This window comes from Nyctereutes procyonoides, unplaced genomic scaffold (assembly GCF_905146905.1).
Source record: "Nyctereutes procyonoides isolate TBG_1078 unplaced genomic scaffold, NYPRO_anot_genome, whole genome shotgun sequence".
Lineage (NCBI taxonomy): Eukaryota > Metazoa > Chordata > Mammalia > Carnivora > Canidae > Nyctereutes > Nyctereutes procyonoides.
Genome location: NW_026575049.1, coordinates 34,273,167 through 34,286,478, shown reverse-complemented (window position 1 = coordinate 34,286,478; position 13,312 = coordinate 34,273,167). Strand labels below are relative to the sequence as shown.

Here is a 13,312-nt window from a genome sequence, read left to right as displayed (position 1 = left end):
TAGCTTTTGAGAAATTTCACTTGGAGAACAGTATGGACAATGGAAAGAGAAGCTCTATCACAGGTTTATAGTAATTGTCCAGGTGAGAGGTTCTTTTGTAAAGAAATACATGAATTAACACATTAGGAATCTTTTTGACAGGTACACATAGGGCTTTGTGATGAATTAAGTAAAAGGTCTTAGTGAGCTATTACCATAATTTCTATTATTGGAAACATACTTTAAATGTATATTAGAAAACATGTTCATTCACCAAGACCTTAGCTCTATAATATATAAAAAGTATTTTGGTATGGAATAAACTGGTACTAAAGTTGTGAATATAAGTGTTAAAGGCAAGAACTCCTGCAAGCATCTTCTCTGGGCAGCTGTATAAGTTCTTTGAAGTTCTCAAAATAGTACAATGCTATCTATATAAAAAATTTCCCCTTCTATTTCCAAGCTCACCTTTTAGACAGTATTATTAAGAATGAAGAAAAGTAGAAAGAAGGATATTTAATTCCTCAAAATGATCATTTGCCTTCTGTAGTCTAGGCCTGAAAAATATAGGACTTCTGCTGTCATAGATAACTTTTAGAAAGCACATTTCAGTTTATAGTGAATGTGCTTTGTATTTCACATCCAACTTTTAATTCTCTAGCAAAATTTGAATCTAGGCCTTGGAATTTGATTTAAAGATACATAAGATCAAGACAGGCAATCCCTAAGATTTCTTTAAAAAATTAAGTGACAATGATTCAAATAGCAAACACTTCTATTGTATGTGGTTGGCATTGTTGCCTCTTACATGTATAAAATATAATAGTCCCCAAGACAATCCCATGATGTGTTTACTATTTTTTTTAATATTTATTTATTTATTTATTTATTTATTTATTTATTTATTTATTCAGAGAGCGAAAGAGAGGCAGAGACAGGCAGAGAGAGAAGCAGGCTCCATGCAGGGAGCCCGACGTGGGACTCGATTCTGGGTCTCCCAGGATCACACCCTGGGCTGCAGGCAGTGCTAAACCGCTGCACCACCAGGGCTGCCCTGATGTGTTTACTATTATCATTCCCATTTTATTTTTTAAATTATTTTTTAAAAAAGACTTTATTTATTGATTCACGAGAGACACACACACAGAGAGAGGCAGAGACATAGGCAGAAGAAGGAAAAGCAGTCTCCGTGCAGGGACCCTGATGTCGGACTCAATCCCGGGACTCTGGGATCACAGCCTGAGCTGGAGGTAGACACTCAACCACTTAGCCATCCAGGCGTCCCTATCATTCCTATTTTAAAACTGAGGAAATTGAGGCTGAGGTTAAATTATCTGGCCCCAAATCACATGGACCTACACAATTCGGCTATAGAAACTCTGCCTCTTGCTACTGCCTCTTGCCACTGATTTATTACCTTTAATAGAATAGTGCATTTGCATACTCAAATTGCTCTTACCTATCATTTCACTATATCACAATGAGCTATTGGGAGACTAATTACAGTGATTAATACAAATGTGAAGAGTACAGCAAGTTGAACTCACAATCAAATTTACTCACAAAGTAAAGGGAAAAAGTTTGTTAGCCACTGTGTTACTGTTATTTTCAAGTTTTTTTTTTTCCTTTCTAAAATGCCTACTTAGACTGCAAGCATCATTAGGGTGGGGTCCACCTTTTTTGTCTGTTTTTTTCCCCCCATAATAGTTTGTCTATCTAACATGGTGCCTGGCACCTAGTGGGCACTCATATTTGACCTACTGCAGATCCATAGGTCTCAGGGACTGCTCTTCTAAAGACCTTTTACCTGCTTTGATTAATTTAGTTAGTTTTGGTTCCTTTTAAGATTATGGGGGACTGGGCAGCTCCGGTGGCTCAGCGGTTTAGTGCCGCCTTCAGCCCAGGGCCTGATCCTGGAGACCTGAGATCGAGTCCACTTCTGGCTCCCTGCATGGAGCCTGCTTCTGCCTGTGTCTCTGCCTCTCTGTGTGTCTCTCATGAATAAATAAATAAAATCTAAAAAAAAAAAGATTATGGAGGACTTCAATAAGATCTCATTGTTAATAATTAAAAAATACACAAAGGCACATAAAAAAAAGTGAAAATCCACCTTTTAATCGCCAACACATACTCTTTTCCAGGTGACTACTATCCCGTTTGGTGCGATTTGAATTCTCTTTCTCCGCATTTACACGCACATATGCACAAACACATTTACATGAGTATATATGTAACCACAAATACACATTATTCCGCAACTACTTTCTTCTTCTTCTTTTTTCTTATCTTCTTTTTAAAGATTTTATTTATTTATTTGAGAGAGAGAGGGAGCTTGAGCAGGGGAGAGGTAGAGGTAGAGGGAGAAGCAGACTTCCCATTTAGCAGGGAGCCCATGTGGGGCTTGATCCCAGAACCCTGGGATCATGACCTGAGCTGAAGACAGTTGCCCGACTATTTAAGTCACGCAGGTGCTCCCCCACCCGCCGCAACCGCTTTCTTTCAGTTTCCTATGTCTCTATAAATGTATTTGATTTTTAAAAAACAGTTATCTCGTATTTCATAATATGGATGCATTAAGCTTTATGGAATTGTTCCCTATTGATGGACATTAAGATCATTTCCTGTTAGTGTGTATTAAAAACCACGCAGCAACGAACATTACTGTGCCAATACCTGTATACATGTGGAATTACCGGGAAACACAGACCCCCGTTCGCGGGAAAGCCAGTTAACAGCTAGGAACCCCCAGGACACGTTTACAAAGCGCGGCTTCTCCCCTCCCGGCCTTTTTCAGCGGCGGGGGGTGGGGAACGCCCGGCGCACGGTAAGCAGAATAGGAAAACCCCTCCCTAGGGCGTTCGTAAAGTAACCCCGCCTCTCACTCACGGGTTCATTCTCAAGGGCAATCAGCGCGGGACTTGCTAGGCAGCCGCAGGACTCCGATGGGGGTGAAAGGGCGGGCGCGGGCGCCCTGACAGCGACTCCGCGAGGACCACCGCCTCCGGTTAAGCCGCGCCCCCTCAAGTTTGCCCTGTTTAGGCTAGACTGATGGAACAACTCCCCAGCTATTAAAAATGACCCGGAGGCAGCAGAGTGAAGTGAAAAGCATCCGTGTGGCTTGAGACGTGAACTGAACCGAGGCGAGGCGCCAGTCGCCACCGCAGGACTCCGCCTCCGGCCACCCCGGCCGACTCGCTTTCCCAGCAGCCCCCGCGGCCCACAGGGGCCTTGAGCCCGGCCTGCCCTCGCGCGCGCGGGGGCGGGGCCGCGGCCGGAAGTCACGTGCCGTGACAGCCGCCGGGGTGAGGCCGCCGCGGTCCGCCTGGCTGGTTGGGGCTGCGACCGGGAGAGGCGGCGGGGTGATGGCGGTGGAGACTCTGTCCCCAGACTGGGAGTTCGACCGCGTGGACGACGGCTCACAGAGTAAGGGAGGGCAGGGCAAGGGCTGCGGGTGGATGCGCCCCGGCAGCGCTCCTGCGGGAGGGCTCTGCGTCGCGGTCGCTGCGCAGCGGTCCGGTTCGGGACGCTTGCAGCCCCTTGGGGTGCGGAGGGAGGAGCTCTGCAGCGTTGCTTTCGGGATTGGGGTCCCGGTGGCGGTGGGTCAGGCCAGCCGAGGCGGGGCTCGGCGTCCGGGGCGGCGGCTGTCGCGAGGAGCCGCGGTGCCCGGGGGCAGCGTTGTCGGCTGTCCGCAGCCCGCAGCCCGCAGCGCCGGGCCGGGCGGGGCGGGGCGCGCCCGGGGAGGCCCAGCAGCCCTGGGAACCGCGCTGGCCCTGCCTCTGGCCTCTCGGGGCTTTCGCCACCCGTGCTGAGCGTTCAGTTCTAGAATGGGGAGAGGTCCGGCTTCCTGTTTTCGCTTTCCTGTTTTTCTACTTTTCCTCCAACCAACTTCTGGAAGTTTGAGTGTTCCCCCCCCCCCCCTGCATATTCTTACAACGTGTAAGATAGCGAAAAGGCGCTCTTCACACGGTAATAATTAAGAGAATGCCAGTTTATCTTCTTCCATGCCTTTTATTTACGATATGTGGTGGTTTTTAGGGATGCCCCATAGCTTCCATTGCACCTAGAAAGGTTTCAAAATTTAAAGCAACTTTTACTTCATAAAATTGAATAGTTTCATTTTGAAGTTCGGGGTTGAAAAGCCGTATCAGATGAAGTTCCATGCAGCACAAGTTAGAGACCAAAATGATTATATTAGTGAAATTCTAAGATTAACACAAGTTGATAATCTGTCTCTTTAGTGATATTAATCTGACTAATAAGAGAGATTGGTACCTTCAGCTCCTGAGTGTTTTCTATGCACTTTTCATATGAAAAGCTAGGAACCTTAATGAATTGAATGGATCCAGCTGATTCAGAGCATTAATTGCCAAATAAGGGAGATTGGGGAGCTGGGTCTTTATCCTTAGGACATACTTATCTTAGAGTTCCTTTGCATTGTTAATTTAAGGAGAGAAACATTTTAGTTTTTTTAGACAACACGGTTGAATAGTTATTCAGATCAATAAAAGAAACTGAATCAGATTTGCTGCGTTTGGAATAAATAATGAACTCTTAATGTGTATGGTAGAATATTTCCTTTCAATTATTAACTTTAATGACTAGACATACTTTTATTGTCCAGTTTATTTCAGTGACTCCTTAGAGTCCTCTGTATAGTCTGTGAATTCTGTAAATATTAGCATTGTATTCTGTACTCAGTGTTCTTTACTGGCTTTTCCAACTCTATTTTGATAATTAAAGTATCTTGGTAAATTTTGGACATTATAGAAATAACATTCATTATGATAAAATAGTCTAAAACTGTTTTAAAAACAATAGATGTATTTTTAGACACTGGTCAACAGCATAGAGACTTACGAATGATGATTAAGTTTTGCTTCTATGACAACACAGATTTTTATACTTGAGTCAGGTATTCTTTTTTTCTTTTTGCAGAAAAAGACTCAAGATGTTGAATTGTCTAAGGCATTATTCAGGTTGTTTAAAAGCCCTAACTTACAGGGTATATGGGGACAATAACCTCTTTATAGCATTTTAGAGTTCTAGTTTATGGGGAATCTAGGTGGCTCAGTTGGTTGGGTGTCTGCCTTCAGCTCTGGCCATAATCCCAGAGTCCTGGGATCGAGCCCCACCTTGGGCTCCCTGCTCAATGGGGACTCTGTTTCTTTCTTTGCCCCTCACCCTCCTTGTGCACTTTCTCTCTCTCTCTTGCTCACTGTCTCTCAAATAAGTAAATATTAAAAAATAAAGTTATAGTTTAAGTGTGTTGTAGCTGTATATGGTTAATATCTATAGCTTTTTAAATTATTTTATTTGGAAAGGATTAAAACTGAGTTATTGTTTAAATTTGAAACTTTATTTTCAAGAAGTCCAGACATATCAAAATAATACTTTTAAAAAGCTTAGTAACTACTTTGCTGTGACTTTTGGAATTATTTGAAGTAAATGTCCTATAATTTGTTAATTGTACTTCTTACATACTGTTTTAAAATTTAAATTCAGAAATTCATGCTGAAGTCCAACTTAAGAATTATGGGAAATTTCTTGAGGAGTATACGTCTCAATTGAGAAGAATTGAGGATGCATTGGATGATTCAATTGGTGATGTTTGGGATTTCAATCTTGATCCAATAGCGTTAAAGGTTTGATTTTGTTTTATTTTTAATTTATGTATACATTTTCAGGACATACTATATCTTGAAAACATAATCTTAAAAAGTGGAATGTACATTTGGCCCTTGAATAATATGTAGGTTACGAGTGCTGACTTCTCACACAGTTGAAAATCTGCGTAGAACTTTAGGGCCACCCTAAACTTAATAGCCTGCTGTTGACCAGAAGCCTTACCAATAACATAAGCAGTTGATTAACACATATTTTGTATACATATTATGTACTATATTCTTATAATAAGTTAGGGAAAATAAAATGTTATAAGAAAATCATAAGGAAAATACATTTAGAGCACTGTACTACATTTATAAAAAAAATAAACCTGCATGTAAGTGGACCCACGCAATTCAAACCTGTGTTTTTCAAAGGTCAGCTGTATATTTTTATTATTTGGAATCTAGAGAACTAAAAGAAACTTGGAGACAAATTGTTAATATCCTTATCTCTAAGCCATGTAGGTGTGTGCCTTTTATCGTTTTTTAATGAATGGCACAGACCTCTGAGATAGCCTTTATTTTTCATCAAGAAAATGGAAAGGGTTGGAATAGAATATTCATTCTTTATTTGTTCCTTATTGACATTATTTTACATATAGTGAAATGCATAGATTTGCAATATTCTGTTTAGTGAATTTTTCTCAAACACATGTCACTCATATTCTGATGAAGATATAGAAGATTTCCATCATTTCCCCTTATGCCATTTAGGGGATCTTAATGTGGGCGTAATTTATTTTTTTGATTTTATTAAAGTATTTATTTAAATTCCATTTAACGTATAGTGTAATATTAGTTTCAGTAGTAGAATTTCATTTGGGAGCAATTTTTTAATGTATAAAATAAGTCACTTCTTTGTTCCATTCTGAGAACATTCTATCTTGTTCTGTCTTTGAAACTATAGCCTGATACCACTTTAATAATAATTAACATTTGCTGAATGTTTATCATGTATTAGACACTGTCTTGAGTTACATATTGACTTTTTTTAATAACTTTCTTGAAATTCAGATCTCACTCTTGAAATTCACATATCATATAATTCTTTGGGTTTTAGTGTATTCACAGAATTGTGCAGCCATCATCAGACTCAATTTTAGAGTATTTTCAACACTCCTATAGAAATCCTATATGCATTAGCAGTCACTCCCCATCTGGTGTATGTTAGTGCTAAATATAGGGTCCAACAAGTTTAAGTAGAATAGAGCTAGACTCAATTAGTATCTTTAAAATTTCAATGATTTTTTTTCAAATTATAGAGAAATATTCTTTCTCTTTGTTTTTATAGCTTTTGCCTTATGAACAGTCTTCCCTTTTGGAACTCATAAAGACTGAAAACAAGGTATAGATTTCTAAACCTAAAAATCTATTTTTTAAATGCTTTAGTTATCTTCTATAACTGATTTTTAAATTTTATGTTTGTACTCATCAAACTAGGTCTTGAATAAGGTCATCACTGTATATGCTGCACTTTGTTGTGAAATCAAGAAATTAAAGTATGAGGTAATTATACTCTTAAGATGTTAAAAATATGATTTAAAAGCAAATAAATGCGTGTGTGTGTATGTATATAGTGTACATAAGGATTTGTTGCATGTTGAATGAATTATTTAAAGTAATATTAATAATAATGATTACCATTATTATGCGAGACCCCATACTTGTACATACTTAGACAGATAACCTGAGGAATAGATGAGGAAATAGGCTTAAAGAGGGCATCACTTGCCTAACATTTTACTGGTAGTAACTGAGTCTAGGTCTGCATACCTTCCGAGTCTATGTTATCTGCCATATATACTGGCTTTCTAAACATAATTGACTTTTATACGTATATGTATGTATATTTATATATGTATATATATTTATGTATGTATATACATATATTTATATATATTTTTATGTCTATGTTTTAACAATTTTTTTTAACGATTTTTTTTGGTGGGTTTTTTTTAAGTAGACTCCACACCCAACATGGGGCTTAAACTTATAACCTTGAGGTCAAGAGTTGCATGCTCTGCTGACTGAGCCAGCCAGATGCCCTTAGATATAACTGATTTTTTTGTTAAAGCTTTGAATTTTTAATATGTTTTGCATTTTCTTGCCCATGGGTCATTAAAACTGGTAGAAGTTGCTAAACTTCCTCTTTTTTCTGTACCTTTTTGATAGTATGTGGGAGGATATAGAACAATTAGAATGGTCAGAAAAGACAAAACGGGGGTAAAGAAATTAAGAAATAACTTTGAGTATCAGTAATATCTTTGGTACTCTAAAGATAATTGAAATTTACCTGTTTTGTAAGCAGTTTCTGAATTTAAATGAATTTGTATATGCGATATAGTTTTCTAATTGTTAAATATGGATAACAAGAGAGCCTAGCAATTTAAAAACAAAATAGCAACCTTTAAAATTATTTTAAATTTTTTTTAAACAGGCTGAAACTAAATTTTATAATGGTCTCTTGTTTTATGGAGAAGGAGGTAAGTTTTAAAGTTTTACATTGTAGTGTCATGATGCCTTTTTTAAGATTGAAATGAATGAAAGTTGACAATTCTAGCACTACCATGATTATATAATGTATTACTGTGAGAAAATAGGCATTCAAATTTTTCTGTTGGTTTACTTGTTTGATAAGCAGGTGGAAAAAACCTGAGTGATGAAGCAGTAGCAAATTCTCTAAAATCTGTAATTTTTATGTTACTCCAAGGCTTTTCCTTGAATTCATTAAATAGTGAAACAGATGGTTACTTTTAATTGAGTGGTTAATGATTGTCTCATGTTTCTTTTCAGTATAAAAATTATTTTTTCAATACTATGCAGATTAGAAGATATACTAATGAATAAAAATTATATTTATTTTTCATTTTGGGTTTTGACTAAGTTTAAATTAGAAAATCAAAATATGGTTCTTGTTCCTTTTTAAAGCTACAGATTCCAGCATGGTGGAAGGTGATTGCCAAATTCAAATGGGAAGATTTATTTCATTCTTACAGGTAACTGATTTTTCATTTTAATTTTTTTTTTTTTTTTGAAAAGTTTGGGTAAATTATACCCAATCAAAAAAGATTTCTGAGGGGCACCTGGGTGGCTCAGTTGGTTTAGGATCTGCCATCTGCTCAGGTCATGATCGCAGAGTCCTGGGATCAGGCTCCACCCCACCCCCACCCCACCCATGGACTCCCTTCTCAGCAGGAGTCTGCTTCTCTCTCTCCCTCTGCCCACCCACTAGCGTGCTCTCATGTGCTTGTGCATGCTCTCTGAAACAAATCTTTAAAAAAAAAAATTCTGAAACCTTCAAATGCTAAGAATATGTATTTTGAGAGTAAGATAGTTGGCATTGGATTATAGTTAAAGAGGTCATAACTCCTGAAAGATTTTCATAGCATTTTACGGAAATAAGAAAACAAAGGAAGTTTTTTCTTTTTAAATAATTTCATTTGTGATGGTTTGTCACCATACCTTTTAAAAGAATTTAAACTTTGTACCAGGTAGGAAAAGATAATTTATGTCAGAAAAAATTGTTAGTGGAAATTGTTAGTGGAAAAGTTAGTGTTAAGCTGTGATAAAGTTTTAAAAAGTAGCTCTTGATGCTTTTACCAGATGTTTTCATCACTGCAGGGTTTTAGTTATTCTAGGTCTTTGGTTTAATTTTATAAAAAAAATGAGATAACTTCCTCTTCTCTCTCCATTATAAAAGCAATGCTAGTACTATATGACAGGCAAAAATTGGAGATAAGGAAAAAACACCCCTAATCCCACCTGCCTTCTGATTATTACGTTTAAGATTTGATGTATTTCATTGAATCAAGCATACTCTAATAGATTCAATTCATTTATATCTTTACTACTTTTTTTGTCTCCTTGTTGTAATTGAGAGCATTTTGTTGAACTGGATTTCTCTTATGGTATGTGTTAGGTTTCAAAAGAGGAGATTTGATATAGAAAATTGGTTATATAATAGTTGGAGGGCTAAAAGAAAAAAGAGAATAATGAGGTCTTCCAGAGGAAGCAGACACCACCTCTACATCAAGGGAAAAAAAGGATTGGGGTTGCCAGAATCTGGGAGCTTACAGCAGAAGCATTGTGGAGTTAGTGCTGATACCTATGAAGGAGGCAGTGCTGCCTGACTGATGGGTACCTCTGAGAGGACAATATGAAGTTGGTTCTGGAGTGGTGAAAGAAAAGGAGGCTGGAGCAAACTGCCATTGCTGGGTGAACTGCTCTTGCCTGGATTTTGTTGATTAAAAAAGCAAGAAGTGGAAAGGTCCTTTTCCTGCCTTCTAGTGTCCTTTTAGTGCCACCTGTTGGCAGAACCTAACAGAAAAGCCTCCTGGTAGGAGTCTAAGAAATGTCATTTGCGGGGTTCCAGTGAATATGTCAGTTTCTCCCTCTGGTTTTCTCAAATTTGGATTTCTTATTTTCAAGATACTGTATTTGGTGCATACAAATACATAAAGAATGTTAATCATTCTTTATAAATTGAATCTTACATGTTGACCTTGTTAAATTATAATTAGGTATATAATATATAATTATATAAATGTATATATAATAGCTATAGTAATGCTAACAAACTATTTTGTCACTGCCCCAGCTCTATTTTAGTCAACATTTTTATGATTTATCTTTTTATATTCTTTCAGCCTTTCAATATCATTATGTTTTAGTTGTGTTTTTTAGGACCACATGTGTCTGGATTTTACTTTATTATGCAGTCTGAACATCTATAAATCTCTGTCTTTTAATTGGCTAATTCATTCTGTTTCTACCTTTTGTAAGTAGTCTGTTATATACCTGTAAAAGGTTTCTGGCTTTTTTGCTTTGCACTACTTGTCTGCATTTTCTGTTCTTTGCTTTTATTGAACTTTTAGAAGTTAAATAAGAAAGTTAAAATTAGAGCTATTTAAGGAAGATTGAAATGCATTATTTATTTTCCTTTTCAGATATTTTAAATTGTCTTTTGATCTCATTGACAGCTGCATAAAATTCCATTTTTAAGCCTTCAGTAAATGTTTTATAAGCCTAGCATATGTTAGGAACTGTTCTTGATGCTGGGGTTGCAGCAGTGCACAAATCCAACAGAACTTCCTTCCCTTGTAGAACTTAAAATTTAGGATAGCCACAGGTTTGGGTAGCCCCCGTGGCACGGCGGTTTAGCGCCGCCTGCAGCCTGGGGTGTGATCCTGGAGACTCGGGATCGAGTCCCACATCGGGCTCCCTGCATGGAGCCTGCTTCTCCCTCTGCCTGTGTGTCTGCCTCTCTCTCTCTGTATCTCTATGAATAAATAAATAAATAATCTAAAAAAAAAAAAGAATAGCCACAGGTTTAATCAGGTTTAGAATACTTGAGGATACAAACCTTTTTTAGGTTTAAGCATTGAGAGCTTCTGAAAAGAAATTTTCAGAAGGTTTATGACATGGGTAGATGCGATTTATTTATTTATTTATAGATTCATTCATTCATTCATTCATTCATTCATTCATTCATTTATTTATTTATTTATTTATTTATTTATGATAGACAGAGAGAGTGAGAGGCAGAGACACAGGCAGAGGGAGAAGCAGGCTCCATGCCGGGAGCCTGACGCGGGACTCAATCCCGGGACTCCAGAATCGCGCCCTGGGCCAAAGGCAGACGCCAAACTGCTGAGCCACCCAGGGATCCTCTAGATGCGAGTTATTTAATAACAAACATATTCTTGCAATAATTAATAGTTCCCTTTCTGTGTGCCAAGCTTTTTTATTAAAAAAAAGACAAAGATAAACATTTAAAGCTATTTCAGCGTGACTTCTGGAGAGCCTTTTTCCTCGTTATTTTACTTTCTAAATTGGCAGTCTTTGAACTTCTTCATTTAGATGTTCATTTATTTATTAACTTAGGACAGAAATTTATTGAGAAGCAGTTGAAATTTAGCCTCCATGCTGGGCAGTGAATATTCAGGGAAGCAATAAGCTGGTCTCTGCATTTAAGAATAACATGAGTAACTATAAGACTTAAAATAGAAGGATGAAGGAAATTCTGTGGGGGCATTAGAATGACCTTGGGATGCAGGAGAGGAGTTAAGAATTGATTGCTTGAAGGATTCTTGAAATTGTCTGGCTGCAGGTTAACTGGAAATTTTACTGAAAAACTGTTTTGTTTAACGTTGTTACCATAAAATTGAGAAATGGTGACAGTTAAAAAAGCAACTGTATAACACATACTCAACTTGTCATTTCAGGAACTGTCTTGTTTTGTTACGAGGTGCTATGAAGTGGTGATGAATGTAGTCCATCAGTTGGCTGCCCTCTATATCAGTAACAAGTAATGGATTTTATAAATATTTTTGCACTTATAAGAGAGATGCCAGGAATGTTTTTCTAAAACTAGTTACCTGAAATAGTTTTTTGCTTGTTTGCTCATTTGTTAACTCATTCTTTCATTCCTTTATTCAATATCATTTGAACACTTGTGATGTTTCAAACACTACTTGATGTGTATAATACATAGGTTAATAAGACAGTTTCTGCCATGGTGTTATCTATCTGAATAAGAATGTTGACAATATTACTTAAATTTGATTATGTAGGAAAAGCCTAATATGGAATTAGAACATGTACCAAATTCTCTCTCCTTATTTCTCCTTTACGTTGACTGTTCCTGGCCTAGTAGAATCACATGGAACTTTTCTTAGCCCTTACTGTTCTTATGACCGCAAAGTAGTATCTCATATTTGATTAATACTTAAAATTTTTCCCATTTACTATTGGATTATAATTTCACAGTAACTTTAAGTATATGAGAAGAGGTTCTCAATTATGAGAAGTAATTGAGGCCCAGAGGAGGTATATAAGATTCCATAGCAATTGAGATGCTGTTCTTTGATCATCAGTCCATTCATTGTTGTTCTTACTATACCAGGCTGCATCTTAACTCTCTTTATAAACTCGAAGACTGTGTTAATGGTTTCTCATTCTCATGTTTTTCTTAGTCAGGTGTTTATTTTATGCTTTGTTTTTTCACTGAAGCTGTTCTCATGGCCAGAGGGCAAATGAGAGCATAGCTCCCCAACCCCTGCAGTACCTGATGTGTGATTCAAAGAGGACTCCTCAGCACCACACCCCTATCCAAGAAAGATGAAATTTATTTGTATTTTGTATTTAACTTTTAAGATAATTCTATCATGTAGAATGGAATATCTATATGTGCTTTGATATACAAGTACTGTCTTAAATTATTTACTGCTGAGTAGAAGATGTCTAGCAAGTAAAATTGAATTATCCTGGGGCTTCTGACTTTGGTACAATGTTGGTTGAATGCATTGTTTTTCAGTAGGAATGGGGACTCAGAAATAAACCTGACTAGTTTCCAAGTGCCAATTTGGGTTAGGATGATAAAGATTCCTGTTGGGAACTGAGAAATTCTAACTATTTAGAAAGAAATTAGTATCAGTTTTATTATTTCTTTACCTCCATCCCAGAAGCTATCCTTTAGGTTTAAATGGCTAGGGTTATTCATGGGCCACATATTGTCATTTTCCTACCCATTAAATTAGCTATAGGCAAGCATAACCCTGACTCTATATACACAAGTTAGTTCTCTTTTTAGGAAAGTGGAGTATGGTCTCATAAATTCTAGTGGCAACAGCCAACTAAAGATACGTACATGTTAAAATTCCAAGAGC

At 37.4% G+C, this 13,312-nt stretch overlaps 1 protein-coding gene across 1 annotated transcript in view; it reads left to right on the top strand.

Annotated features, from left to right (window-relative positions):
• Positions 1-3,281: 3,281 nt before the first annotated feature.
• WASHC4 (WASH complex subunit 4) overlaps positions 3,282-13,312 on the top strand; it is a 54,857-nt gene continuing 44,826 nt past the window's right edge. The window contains exons 1-7 of the mRNA XM_055328969.1: positions 3,282-3,402; positions 5,482-5,621; positions 6,937-6,990; positions 7,086-7,151; positions 8,083-8,128; positions 8,574-8,641; positions 11,870-11,952. Of these exons, the coding sequence (XP_055184944.1) occupies positions 3,342-3,402; positions 5,482-5,621; positions 6,937-6,990; positions 7,086-7,151; positions 8,083-8,128; positions 8,574-8,641; positions 11,870-11,952 (518 nt within the window). The 5' untranslated portion in view covers positions 3,282-3,341. The remainder of the gene's footprint in view (positions 3,403-5,481; positions 5,622-6,936; positions 6,991-7,085; positions 7,152-8,082; positions 8,129-8,573; positions 8,642-11,869; positions 11,953-13,312) is intronic.